The sequence below is a fragment of the Vitis riparia genome, chromosome 15, assembly GCF_004353265.1.
Source record: "Vitis riparia cultivar Riparia Gloire de Montpellier isolate 1030 chromosome 15, EGFV_Vit.rip_1.0, whole genome shotgun sequence".
Taxonomy (NCBI): domain Eukaryota; kingdom Viridiplantae; phylum Streptophyta; class Magnoliopsida; order Vitales; family Vitaceae; genus Vitis; species Vitis riparia.
The window spans coordinates 10,193,241-10,207,754 of record NC_048445.1 but is presented as its reverse complement, the minus strand read 5'-3'; the positions used below and the strand labels follow the sequence as shown (position 1 = coordinate 10,207,754).

At 43.1% G+C, this 14,514-nt stretch overlaps 2 protein-coding genes across 2 annotated transcripts; both read left to right on the top strand.

The window, feature by feature from the left end:
• Positions 1-828: 828 nt before the first annotated feature.
• LOC117932300 (eukaryotic translation initiation factor 4G-like) lies at positions 829-10,042 on the top strand. The gene is given in 5 exon segments (XM_034853483.1): positions 829-897; positions 899-3,265; positions 3,268-3,719; positions 9,094-9,288; positions 9,382-10,042. Coding segments are annotated over 5 exon segments (3,378 nt in total). The 5' UTR covers positions 829-867; the 3' UTR covers positions 9,716-10,042.
• Positions 10,043-11,002: 960 nt separating this feature from the next.
• LOC117931950 lies at positions 11,003-14,281 on the top strand. The gene is made up of 6 exons (XM_034853017.1): positions 11,003-11,165; positions 11,690-12,096; positions 12,203-12,302; positions 12,392-12,471; positions 12,541-13,566; positions 13,658-14,281. The coding sequence occupies exons 1-6, from the start codon at positions 11,003-11,005 to the stop codon at positions 14,228-14,230; spliced, it is 2,349 nt and encodes a 782-aa protein (XP_034708908.1). The 3' UTR covers positions 14,231-14,281.
• Positions 14,282-14,514: the final 233 nt, after the last annotated feature.

Below are 14,514 nucleotides of genomic sequence, written 5' to 3'. Positions count from 1 at the left end.
CTCCTGTTACCAAACAAATAAACAGAAGAACATTTAAGTTCACGATCATTAACTCTCGCTTTTATGAACAAAATTTCAAAACTACAAAGAAATTTGAATCTGCTCGTACAGATTCCATGAGCTTGTCATAAAAAACTATGGTACTATACACACTCCTGTCTTTAAGTATTGGACAAGAAAAATGTTTTTGCATATCCCAAATAATTCTGGAGGTCACCTTACTGGTCAAAAACAACCAAAACCCATAACCCATAACCCCCCACCCCCCCTTAATAGCATCCAATGATCAAGGAAACATCATATCCTCATTTAAATCCTTGGCAGACATGTAACCACCTGTTTTTGGCCCCTTGTTCTTTAGATACTTTCAACTCCAAGCAAATTACTCCTTTGTACTCAGACCTATTTTGGGCATCAAAAAAGCAATTTTAGGAGTGTTTTAGCCACTCAAAGCTGCTTTCTTACCACACCAAGACAAAATGGGTCTGGAGAAGTGCATTTTTCTTTTTGGGCAAAGCTTGAAACTTGAGTTCAATTTCTTTTGCACTGGATGTTAGAGCACTTTAAGGGTTTCTCTCAACAGAATATATGCCTGAAAAACTTCTCAAATGAAGATTTTTCCAGGAAAACATGTTATTCCTATTACTCCATCCATTGCAATCAAAGAAGAGTCCTAACCCAAATGCTTGCCAATTATAGTTCAGAATATCTGCCCAAACCAACAGGATTAGTTTCAATTGAGGATAAGAGGACACCAGAGTCAGCATTGACTCTCCCACAGAACAGAACTGTTTTGTGTTTCATCATGATGGTTGAACAGATCTTCCGGAGGGTTTTGAAATTACATCTGATATAGCTGAGGCACTGATGATTTCTAATATTAATGTCTCATCTTATTGATCGTGACTCATACCCAAGTCCTGGAAGAATTGTGGATAGGCAGGCAGGGGGTTCTCGACCAGATCGCCGTGGGAGTAGTGTGGTGGATGATGACAAATGGAGTAAACTTCCTGGGCCTTTCTCTTCTGGACGAGATCTGCGACCAGATATTGGTTATGGGGGTGATGTGGTAGGCTTTCGATCTGTCCAAGGAGGAAACTATGGTGTGTTAAGGAACCCACGTGGGCAGTCGACTATGCAGTATGTTGGAGGAATCCTCTCTGGACCAATGCAATCAATGGGTTCTCAGGGAGGGCAACGGAATAGTCCTGATGCTGATAGATGGCAGCGTGCTACTGGCTTCCAGAAGGGTTTAATTCCTTCTCCTCAAACTTCGGTACAGATGCACAGAGCTGAGAAGAAGTATGAAGTGGGTAAAGCGACAGATGAGGAAGAGGTAAAACAAAGGAAGTTGAAAGCTATCCTGAACAAGCCGACTCCTCAGAACTTTGAAAAGCTTTTTGAGCAAGTAAAAGCAGTTAATATTGACAATGCAGTCACTCTCACTGGTGTCATCTCACAGATCTTTGACAAAGCTTTAATGGAACCTACTTTCTGTGAAATGTATGCTAACTTCTGTTTTCATTTGGCGAGAGAGCTGCCCGACTTCAGTACAGACAATGAAAAGATCACTTTCAAAAGATTGCTACTCAACAAGTGTCAGGAGGAATTTGAGAGAGGGGAAAGAGAACAAGAAGAAGCTAATAGAGCTGATGAGGAGGGGGAGATTAAACAGTCTGAAGAGGAAAGGGAGGAGAAGAGAATCAAAGCACGAAGAAGGATGTTGGGCAACATTAGATTGATTGGGGAATTGTACAAGAAGAGGATGTTGACCGAGAGGATAATGCATGTGTGCATCAAGAAGTTGTTAGGGCAGTATCAGAATCCTGATGAGGAAGATGTAGAATCCTTGTGCCTACTGATGAGCACAATTGGAGAGATGATTGATCATCCCAAAGCCAAGGAGCATATGGATGTATACTTTGATAGGATGGCGAAGTTATCGAACAACATGAAGCTATCTTCTAGGGTAAGGTTCATGTTGAAGGATGCAATTGATTTGCGAAAGAATAAATGGCAACAAAGAAGAAAAGTTGAAGGGCCGAAGAATATTGAGGAAGTGCACAGGGATGCAGCTCAAGAAAGACAGGCTCAAGCTAGTAGGCTATCTCGTGGTCCAAGCATGAATTCATCGACAAGAAGGGGGGCCCCTCCTATGGACTTTGGTCCAAGAGGTTCAACTATGTTATCATCTCCAAATTCCCAAATGGGTGGTTTCCGGGGTTTGCCATCTCCTCAGGTTCGTGGGTTTGGTGCTCAGGATGTTCGATTAGAGGATAGACAAAGGAAGTTGAAAGCTATCCTGAACAAGCCGACTCCTCAGAACTTTGAAAAGCTTTTTGAGCAAGTAAAAGCAGTTAATATTGACAATGCAGTCACTCTCACTGGTGTCATCTCACAGATCTTTGACAAAGCTTTAATGGAACCTACTTTCTGTGAAATGTATGCTAACTTATGTTTTCATCTGGCGAGAGAGCTGCCCGACTTCAGTACAGACAATGAAAAGATCACTTTCAAAAGATTGCTACTCAACAAGTGTCAGGAGGAATTTGAGAGAAGGGAAAGAGAACAAGAAGAAGCTAATAGAGCTGATGAGGAGGGGGAGATTAAACAGTCTGAAGAGGAAAGGGAGGAGAAGAGAATCAAAGCACGAAGAAGGATGTTGGGCAACATTAGATTGATTGGGGAATTGTACAAGAAGAGGATGTTGGCCGAGAGGATAATGCATGTGTGCATCAAGAAGTTGTTAGGGCAGTATCAGAATCCTGATGAGGAAGATGTAGAATCCTTGTGCCTACTGATGAGCACAATTGGAGAGATGATTGATCATCCCAAAGCCAAGGAGCATATGGATGTATACTTTGATAGGATGGCGAAGTTATCGAACAACATGAAACTATCTTCTAGGGTAAGGTTCATGTTGAAGGATGCAATTGATTTGCGAAAGAATAAATGGCAACAAAGAAGAAAAGTTGAAGGGCCGAAGAATATTGAGGAAGTGCACAGGGATGCAGCTCAAGAAAGACAGGCTCAAGCTAGTAGGCTATCTCGTGGTCCAAGCATGAATTCATCGACAAGAAGGGGGGCCCCTCCTATGGACTTTGGTCCAAGAGGTTCAACTATGTTATCATCTCCAAATTCCCAAATGGGTGGTTTCCGGGGTTTGCCATCTCCTCAGGTTCGTGGGTTTGGTGCTCAGGATGTTCGATTAGAGGATAGACAATCTTATGAAAGCAGGAATCCATCAGTTCCATTGCCGCATAGACGGCCATTGGTGATGATTCTATTACTCCTGGTCCTCAAGGTGGTCTTGCTAGGGGAATGTCCAGTAGAGGGCCACCAGCTATGTCTAGTGGTCCTTTGGGTGATATTTCTCCTGGTTCAGGAGACTCTAGAAGGTTGACAGCAGGTTTGAATGGTTATAGTTCTGTACCGGATAGGACAACTTACAGTTCAAGAGAGGAAATCATGCCAAGGTACATCCCAGAGAGATTTGGTGGTCCATCTGCCTATTACCAGTCAAGTACACAAGACCGAAATCTGCAGTATGGAAACAGGGATGTAAGAACCCCAGATCGTGGCTTTGATCGATCTCTTGCCACCTCTCCACCTGCACGGGCACACGGACCAGCTGTCTCACAAAATGTTCCTCCAGAGAAGGTATGGCCCGAGGAACGTTTACGTGACATGTCCATAGCAGCAATTAAAGAATTTTACAGGTATCATCTTGTCTCATGGATGCCTCTAATTATTCTGTATGTTTTACAATTTGAGTAATTTTTTGATCTTCTAATTAAAGAACTATGCATTGGCAGCATGTGAGTTTTTGGTGCTTATACAGATATCTACTTGTATTTATTGAATGATAATATTTATATGTTCACTGTCAATGGAAGCTTTATACTAAAATTTTTAGGAACAATAGCTGTATGCTTATGTCAGCTCAAAAGGTAAAGAGAAGATGAGCAAGGATGAATCTCTTGGTTAATTTGAGCCTAATTTTTTGAGAACAATAGCTGTTTGCTTATGTCAACACAATGGAAGGCAGAGAAGATTAGCAAAGATGTGTCTGTAGGTTTGGCCTGGTTGCATGTAAATTAGAATAACGTCTAGTTGTTTGATACCTTGCATTCCATAATATTGGTTGATGTTAGACCAATCAAGCAATAAGACTGACCCATGTGCACAAATAACCATGTTTTAGAGCTTCAATTTGGAGGGTGGAAATTCTTGAAGGAAGTAAACAAAAGTCAACAGTTTATTTATTTTGGTATTGCCTTATTTAGGTGGGTGCTGATTGCAGTTTCATTGTACTATCCTGAGAAAATAATGGAAATTTCTTTATGATTTTGAACAGTATTGCATCGTGATTGGATTGAGAACTGTAGAAAGTGGAAGAACTTGTAGTTCTACTAAAGGGTGTGTAGTTATGCAAATGATCTTGTTAAATAGGGTCTGATTTTGTTGGAGACTTGTCCATGTGGTTTATTAGGTTTAGATTTGTAATAGAGCTTTTATGCTGGAAATGCACAAGTGTACAATTTTTTTTTAATGAGTTCTTGATGGGGAAGAATAAACTGCTTTGGTTGCTATATACAATGGATTAAGAGTTCACCATTTTTAAAGAAAACATGGATATAGATTCTGCCATTTTCTGCCATTTACATTTGGATTTTCTCTTGGAATGTTAGAGAGTCAACAAGGGGGGAGAACAGAAAATTCATAATCCCTGATTAGATTGTGAATGGTGGGGAGTTTGGGAGTGGGTAGGTTCTTAGAATGAGGTACTCTAGAAGCTAGGGGATAGGCAGGTGGGATTTTGGTCTTTTGGACAATAGGGTGTTGGAGTTAATTGACACAGAAATGGGGGTGTGTTCAATAACTTGTTGATTAAAAAATTGCACAAACAGCTTTGTTTGGATGTTCTCAGCGGTGTGGGTCAGCCATCGTTGGAGAGAGAAGACTTATGGGTGAGATGATATAAGAGGGCTTTGGTATGACTTCTAGTGTGTTGGAGGAGATTTCGAGGTGGAAGAGATTGAGGAAATGGCAGTTGAGCTAGGGTGCAGGGTGGGGTCTTTGCCCACTGTTTACTTGGGGCTGCCCTTAGGATCCTATCACAAGGCTCCTTCTATGTGGGATGGGGGTGGAAGAGAGAATGAAGAGAAGATTAGCTCTGTGGAAAAGACAATATATTTCCAAAGGTGGGAGAATCATCCTTATTAAAAGCATGTTGGCCAGCATGCTGATTTACCAATTATCTCTTTTTCGAATGCCTAAGATTGTTTCAAAAAGGCTTGAAAAATTACAAAGAGACTTCCTTTGGGGAGGGGGAAGCTTGGAAAGGAAAGTCCACTTAATCAATTAGGAGGTGGTGTGTGCTCAAAAGGAGAAGGGTGGTCTAGGCTTAAGGAAGATTATCCTTCTGAACAAGGCCTTGCTGGGAAAATGGATATAGAGATTTGCCATTGAAAAGGATAATCTCTGGAAGAAGGTGCTGTTGGTGAAGTATGGCCAAGAGGGTCTTGGGTGGAGGACTAATGAGGTTCGTGGGACGTTTGGAGTGGGGGTTTGGAAGGAGATTCTGAAGGAGGCAAATTGGTGTTGGGATAATATCTAGTTTAAAGTGGGTAAAGGGACTAAAATCAAGTTCTGGATTGATCATTGGTGTGGCAATGCAGCGCTGCCCCAAATCTTCCCCTAGTTATTCGCTTTGGCGGTCCATAGGAATGCAACGGTTAATGAGGTGTGGGACTCTAGTTTTGGTCAAGGAGGTTGGAACCTCAGTTTCTTTAGAAATTTTAATGATTGGGAGTTGGATTCGATCGGAGATTTGCTGATATTGTTGAGGGACTGCAGGTTATCTTCAGAGGAGGATTATGTTTTTTGGATAGACGGGGGAAGTGGTATTTTTGGGGTTAAGGATGCTTATATTCTACTGGTTGCTCCCAACGATTTCTCTTTCCCGAAGAAGAGCATTTGGGTGGATAAGGTTCCAACCCAAGCTGTTTTTTTTGCTTGGGAGGCCACTTGGGCGAAGATTCTCACCCTGGATAGGCTTAAAAAACGGGGGTGGTAGCTCCCCAATCGCTGTTTTTTGTATGGTTGTGAAGAAGAAACTGTAAATTATATTCTTTTACACTGTATAGTGGTCAGGGTCCTCTGGGAGATCATTCTTCCCTTTTTTGGGGTTCCGTGGGTGTTCCCAGAGACCGTTAAAGAGGTGTTGTTCAGTTGGAAGGGCCCTTTTGTGGGGAAAAAAAGGAAAAAGATTTAGAATTCCATTCCGTTGTGTATTTTTTGGACCGTTTGGAAGGAGAGGAATAAATTAACTTTTTTTTTTTTTTTTGGGGGGGGGGGCGTTTAGCTATACAGAAGCTCAAAAATTATTTTGTTTGTAATCTTTGGAGTTAGGGGGTAGGGTGTATATTGGGGAGGAGTCCTTTTCACTCTTAGGCTTTTTGGAGTGGCTAGTGTCCACTTAAGGGCTGGTGAGGTTGCTTGTTTTTTGTGTCTTTTGGTTTAGGCTGCTGTGTATACTCCTTGTATGCCTTGTGGCTTTTTGCCGTTTCTTAATTTATTGCGTGCTTATTTATCAAAAAAAAAAAAAAACAGGTGTTCATGGAAGGGTGACAAATATTAGACGCGATCCTTATAGAAAATGAGGCCATAGGCTCAAGGCTGAACAACAACACTGGAAATTGACAAGGTATATGATCATGTCAATTGCAGTTTCGTGCTGACAGCCTTAGGATCCATTGATGATTGGCCTTTTTTTGCTTGGGAAGCAGCTTTAGGAATGATGTTAATGTTGGATCAACTTAAAAGGAGGGGAAGAAAGTTGCCAAATAGCTGCTATATGTGCAAAGGAGAAGAAGACACAATTGATCACATCCTCCTTTTATTGTTCAAAATAGTCATCTTGTGGTAGTTAGTTTATCTCTATTTTGAGTTATGCAATCTTTAGTAAGAGGTTCTCTTTTTAGTATGGATCCTTTACTGGGAAAAAGAGTAAAGAAGCTTAGAGAGCTCTCTACCTTTGTGCTTATTTTGGACGTTGTGGAAAGATATGGGAAGATGTTTGAATATTCTGAAAGAGGATTAAGTAATCACACAACCCTTTGTGTAATTTTTTTGGTGTGGGTTAGTGCACATAGGAGATTTCTCAATTTCATGGTGGACTTTGTTTACTCATTGTGGGGGTGGGGGGCGGGGGGGTGTCTCTCTCTTCTTTATTTGGCCTCTTGGCGCGTTTGTGCACGTGTATAGGAGCTCATTAAGCTTGTTAATGTATAGGAGCTCATTAAGCTTGTTAGCTTTTGCTTTTGTTTGTCTCATTCCTTTTTGCTGTGAATCTTTGCCTTTGCCTTTCCTACATTTTCTTCCTTTCTTTGTTGCTGTTGTAGAGGTTAGGGTTCAGTTGTTGATTAGGGCCTTGGCCTATGTCTTTGTTCAGCTTGTCACTTCATCTCCCTTTTCTTGTACATGGTTCTAATGTGAAAGCAAGGTAATACATGTGGGGAAATATGATAATGTGGACTCAATAGATATATATATCCAGGTGATTTTTTTGAACTTGCTATGTCCCATGGACACAAACATGGGATATAGATCCTAGTTAATTTTTAAAAAGGAACACAGCATGTCAAGAAGGTAAATGAATATAGAACTTTTTATATGTTATTCTGTTTAAATATAAGTAGAATTATATTCCCTCTCTTTCCCTTCATACTTTTTCTTTTCTAAATTAGAGTAAAAGTATTGTGTCTACATTGTACCTTGTCTAACCCTTCATCTGGTCTGTCATTGTTGTGCCTGATATTTGGAAGAAAAAAATGAAACTCTATATAAACCTAGAAAGTACGTAATATGCTTAGGTTACTTGAACGGTGTTACGCTATTACTGAGTGCCTGACATGCATAATTGTTCCTCTTTTAAAAAAATTTCATGATAAGGAAAAAACTTCAAACATAAGTTTTTTGAGTTGTGCTCTCTCTTAAATTGGTGTTGCCATTGCAAACAAGACTTCAAATCAAACCAGTACATTCTTCTACATTGGTGTCTCTTGGGTTAATCCTTCTCTACCTGTAGTTATTCGAGAGTATGTTAGTGATACAAAATAAACGAACTATTATCTAATAGGGCACTGTATGGGCTGTGTTAAATTCCGTGATTTGTTGTTGACACCAAACTAGTCAGTCTTTTTAGTTAGGCCTTTTTACTTTTTACACAGAATACTGCTAGTGTTTCTTTCTGTTTCATTTGGATTAAATTCATCACAAGAAAGCATACATATGATGAAACTTATGTAATTCATATGTAATTATATTTCCCCTTAAAATATTGAAGAAAGTGAGTGATAAAAATGATGTATGCCAAATGGGTTGAAACTGACTGAAAAATAGGAATCACATCAGACAGAAGCATACCTATTTCCTTCTCAGGTGGCAATATTCAGAAGATTACAAGCTTGAAATGAACAATACATTAGTAATACTACCTGTATTTTTCTGGTCAGAGAACCTGCTTGCATAGGCTTACACTTGTTTCTACACAGGTCAAAGGACATAATGTATTCCTCTCACTAAGAAATTGAGGTTGCAGTATAAATTTTAAGATATTGGGTTTGATAACTCATAAATCCATTGCTACATTATTTTTTGAAGGTTTCTTTTTTGGTTAATGTTTAAGATGTTCAACAACAGAAACATCATCATATTGCCAAGCTGTATGTCAACAGAAACCTGAACACCTATTAGAACCCTTTCCTTTGTGTATATCTGATCCATGCTTGTTACTAAGTATGATGTCTTTGAGTTTTGGTTCACTATAGATGGATTTGGAAATAGATATATTATATTTATTTATTGTTTTTTACTCTTCCATGTCTGTTAAGTCCTTCAACTTCTATAAATTGGTTGGGTTTATGTTTAAATTAATATCTCTAGAGATGATGGAAATATTTAGCCACTTTCAACAACTGAGATTTGTGGAAAATAGATTTATTATTTTGCATTTTATATTGAGGGAAATGGTAGGATTACAATTATAATTTTGTTTGAAGTACTAAGCAAGACCTCTTCCATTTTCAGTGCCAAAGATGAGAATGAAGTTGCTTTGTGCATCAAAGATCTAAATTCCCCAGGCTTCTACCCATCTATGGTGTCTATTTGGGTTACAGACTCTTTTGAGAGGAAAGACAAAGAAATGGATATGCTGGCTAAGCTTCTTGTCAATCTAACAAAATCTCGGGATGCCATGTTAAGTCAAGTTCAACTAATCAAAGGGTAAAAAATTCACACAGCCTGCTAGCATAGAAATTGATTGCTGTAATGTAAAATCTCAGGTTCACTCATCATGCACTGCATTTTGTTTTCCAGATTTGAAGCTGTACTGACTGCTTTGGAGGATGCTGTAAATGATGCCCCAAAAGCAGCAGAATTTCTTGGTCGCATCTTTGCCATGGTTATCATAGAGAATGTGATTCCCTTAAGGGAGTTAGGGCAGATAATACTTGAAGGTGGAGAAGAGCCTGGTCGGCTGCGAGAAATCGGGCTTGCGGCTGAAGTTCTGGGGAGCACATTGGAGATTATCAAATCAGAGAAAGGGGAGAATGTGTTGAATGAGATTCGCAAAGTGTCCAATTTGCGGTTGGATGACTTCCGGCCTCCTGATCCTTCTTACAGATCAGCAAAATTAGATAAATTTATTTAGGGGATAGTGATGCTCATTTGTATCTTAGGAGAAGAAATTCTTGGCTAGTGGCGTTAGGGTACTTGCCCCCTCTCCTAATCTTGCAGGGATGATATTTTTCTTGTCTTTTCTTTTATAGGTGGGGGTGCTTTTTATATATGGGTTTTATCCTTGTCCATGTCTTTTTTCTTTTTTCTTTTTTTCTGTTTTTGAGTATTATTTCTTCCCAAAGTATAACTGCAAATTGCCGAAAAGGTTCAATTGAGCATCCAAAATTTTAGCATCCCTTCTCTGTAGAAATATTTCTTCACTCGTCTCTATTCTTATGGCATAGCTCGTGGAATCAAATCTCATGCCATGCAACCGTTTGTTTTTTCTGTGGATTTTCTGTATCTTGGTTCACAACCTGGGGCATACTGGAAACTAAAATGCATCTCTTGAAAGTAGAAAAAATGTACAAAGCTTTTCAAGCCAAGGCTCAGGGATTTAGATTGGTAGGTAACCCATATCTTCAAGAACTTAGAGAGAAAAATGATGATTAGAAATTTAGAAGTAGGGTTAAGCCTTATTTAACCTAGGGATGGCAATGAGGCGGGTTTTTTTGGGTACATGTCCTGCCCCATCTCGTTCCTAATGGGACTGTTGAGGCCTCGCGTCCCGATGATCCACGTAGCTGCCAAATGGACGCACGTCCTCAACCAAGATTGAGTTCTGGTTTAGTTGTCCCTGCAAAAGATGTCCGGATAGGATGTCCGGACACACCCTCCGATGGTTTTGTTAGCCATGCCTAGAGAGATTAAGTAGTTGACCTTTTTCTAGGTATAGCAAGCTTACCTTCCTCCTTGTGCGAAGGTCCTTATATATAGTATCAGAAGCTCTGCCTTCCTCTTTAATGATGGGAAGACTTTTTGGCTCGTCATGATGCCTCTAGGTGGTGGCAGGGCCATCATCACCCTACGGGCGGCTGTCAGAGATCGTGGGAGGCGACTTGCCATCATTCCTGTCTTTTCGCTCTGCAGGCGACAGAACGTGGGCTGTGGCAGGCTGTCGGAATGACATAGCAAGGCGTGCTCACTTTAGTCAATGATCCGGACAACATACCCGGATAGGATATGCTATCGTCCGGATGTGATGTTCGCGAGTGCCGTGTGCTTCTCCCTGAGGGAGTCCGGATAGGGGAGCGCGCCACGTGTCCTCTTGGGGGAATTCGGATGGAGTTGCTTCGGATAGAGATGTGTGCCACGTGTCATCAGGGGGAGGGGTCCCTACAATGCCCCACTTTTAACCTGCCGATTTTGCCCGGGCAAAATGGGCGGGTTAAAAATGATTGTTTTTGGAACCGAGGTTACTTTCTTCACTCATTGGGCCACGTGGTGCGCGGAGGCGAAGAGGAAGAAGAGCATTTATGATGAGCCGCAGTCTCTGGGAATTCCCAGGCAGCGTGTTTTTTTAATAACGGCGCGGCTGAGTGGTTAGAATACCGAGGGGCTGTCCCTCGTTAAATAGCAGACCGAACCCTTCACTCTTGCATTTTTCTTCTGCATTTTCTGCTGGTAGCGCTTTCTCTTCAGCCTTCTGCGTATCTTCGTCTGTGAGTGAGGTTCTAGGGTTTCTACTAACAATACTCGTGCCGTGACGGTGACTGCACCGCGGACTTCATCTCCATTTTCCTAGTTTACGCTCGGTACGTTCTCTATTCCTGCCTTTCTCCTCGTTGTGTTTGCTTTGTGGTTGTTTCTGGCTTGTTGGGCAAGCTACTTGCGACTGGGGGTCGGTACTGGTTTTTAGGGCTCTTTCAGGGGGTTTTGATTGTGTTTTGGGCCCGTTAGGGTTTCTGTTGCCCCCCTGCGCCTTTTGTGGGCTACCGATTCTTCTTTAGGGTAGAGTCAAGGGTTGAGATGAGCATGCTGGTGATGTTAGGTTTTCTGAGCGTTTTTGCCGTTAGGGTTGTGGGGTTGGGTCCTTGTTTTTTACTGTTGGCATTCTGCCATGCAGGTTCCGTTTCAACCCCACTCTTAAAAATGTCTGCGGAAAAGGAAGTTGCTTCATCAAGTGCGGCCGGGCAAAGAGGCAAAGATGCGTCCGGAGAGGTCCATGCGGAAAAATCCGTGGACAAGCTGAACGTGAGGGAGTTCTGCGAACGCTTCTGCATCCCGAATGGTGTGTCCGTTCAGCTTGTGGACGGAGAGGCCGTGTCGACTGAGAAATCTGCGGACAACTCTATCTATTTCACCAAGGAGCAATTCAACGCCGGGTTCCGGTTCCCCCTCCCATCGTTGTTCAAAGAATTCCTCCACTTCACCCAGATCCCCCCGGCCTACATCCATCCCAACATGGTCCGGGTACTGATGGGGTGCAGCATTCTGAGCATGCTGTTCAACCTGGACCTTTCACTGCTGGAGGTTCTTTTCATCTACTCCATCAAGAAGGGGAAGAATGATACCTATAGCTTTGTCGCCAGCCTTCCATCCCTTCAGTTGTTTGACCGACCTTCCTGACTCAACCAAGGGGGCCGCCAGAGGACATGTGCTGGCCAAGGGCCTATGGGCGGGTTTGATGGTGCATCCAGACAGGCAGTTCGCTCCTAACCTCTCATTGAAGGCCCCAGGTATGAATAAGTTGCTCCCTGTCCTCCCGCGGTTGCGAGTTAGGTCAGCATTATTAGGTGGCTGACATGCTTTGTTCTCTTGAGTGCAGACAAGGATAGAAGGGGGAAGTTGGTAGAGTGGGTGGAAAAGGCTTCGTTCAACCGGTTGAACAGGCTATTTGAGATTGAGGCGGACGAGAGGAGTTATGAAACGCTTTTTTCCGCGTAGAATCTCCGTTTGGTTACCCAAGAACCCCAGTCGTACGCACTCAACATACTCCCGAGGCGGCTGCCCAAAAAGGTGGTGGTCGGAGAACACTTTGTTCTCAAAGATCTCCCATTCTACGCGGAGGTGCGAAAGGCAAACGCCCGGGCACGCAAAGCCCTTCTCAACGAATGGGAGGAAAGAAGGCAAGAAGGAACTTTGCGGAAGGCCCCTGGTGATAAACGCTCCGCGCCCTTTCCTCCCGCTGGCGCCCCAGTGGGAAAAAAGAAGAAGATTCCCAAAAAGGGAATAGTAATAAAATCTTCAGCTCCCACAAAGGGAGTAGTAATAAAATCTCCAACTCCCATGAAGGGAATAGTAATAAGATCTCCAGCTCCCTCCGGCTTGCCCTCTGTTTCAAGCGATTCCGTACGTGTACCTGGGCAAAACGGATCGGGGCCTTCAATGCCAGCGGCTGAACGGCTGGCGCTTCTGGCTGAGGAAGCAACCTCAATGTATCAGCCTGGCTCTCCACATCCGGACGCGGATGTAGCCGGGGCCTCTTGCGCTGAAATGTTGCCTCCTACGGCGCCTCCAATGGAAGAAACGGGGGCTGAAAGTCAAGGTTTGCCCCTTCGTGAGCCGAGCTCCCTTGCACTTGTACCGGTGAAGGGGCCAGCTGCGGGGAGGTCTCGTCTGGCCCGCGATTTAAAGTCCTGCATCAGCGGGCAACTTCAGGATTGTCTTCTGGAAACCATCGAAGTCAGCTGCTCATCCGCCCAGGAGGATCATCCGGAGGGGAGTGAGACGAAGATGGGAGAAGAGAACCCAACCGACCCGGTGCTGGTCCCGGATGAGGGTTCGCCCGAAGAGATCCAGCCGGCCATGAATGATGGGGGCCCGGATCCGAGGGAGAAGTCACACCATAACGTCTCGTTAAGAGGGAGTCCAGTTGATGATGCGGCTTGCACTTCCGCTAGCCCTTTCAGCTATGCAGAGTTGGGAGAAATGCTGAAACTGATTCCACCCGGCTCAGATGTTGCTTTGCCTTTAGCGAAAATGTTTGAGGCGGCGGAAACGGTATAGCTTACTCCTCTTGATTTTGTTTGCCATACTGGCGTGTTTTTCACATGGCTGGTAATTAAACTTGTTGTTGTGGGTTTTTCTGCAGCTGGTGAGCGGTATTCGCGGCATGGTTCAACAACGCGATATTTTTTCAGACCTGCTGCAGACTGCCGATTATATGAAGGCCTTCGTCTCCCAGCGCATGAGCGGTGAAGAAGAATTGCGCTCGAGATTGGAGCAGGTCGAAGCCAGCTTATCCGCTGCCCGGAGAGCCTCTGAAGAGAGTGCTGAAGCTTTGAAGAAGTCACAAGACGACAACGAGGCTCTCCGGATAGAGCTAGCAGAGGCAAAGAGACGGGAGGAAGCTACAGAAGCTCGCCTGCACGAGGCGGAGGACGAGACGGCCCAGTTGAGGGGGGAAGCGAGACATCTCCGGACAGAGGTGTCAATTGAGAAAAAACAGATAGAGGATTTGCAATTGCGTTTATCAGCACAAAAAGAAGAGTTGGAGGTTGAGTTTGCTGCGCAAAGGGAGGAACTTGAGACGGAATACCAGAAGCAGGTAGACGAGATGTATTTCTTCGTCTACCGTTGCTGCATGAAGAAGCATGGTATCAAACGAGACGTCCCTTCGATTCCCCCGGGTGAGGAGGACAAGCTGCGCCACAAGCCTTCCTAATGAGAGCTTTTCTTTTTGTAACTTTTACTGCTATTTCTCCCTGTATTAGTAGTCCGGAGAACCTTTTTGTATACAATTTCACAAGTATTAATAAAACATACTCGTTCACATTGTACTTCTATCTTTCTTTCATTGGTAATATTGCTTTAGATTGGATACATTCCATGGTCGCAACAATGGGGTTCCGTCTAGCTTTTGTAGATGATAGGCTCCACTTTCACTTGTCTTGGACACTATATAGGGGCCTTCCCAATTGGCTTGAAACTTTTCTGCTCCTGTCTCAG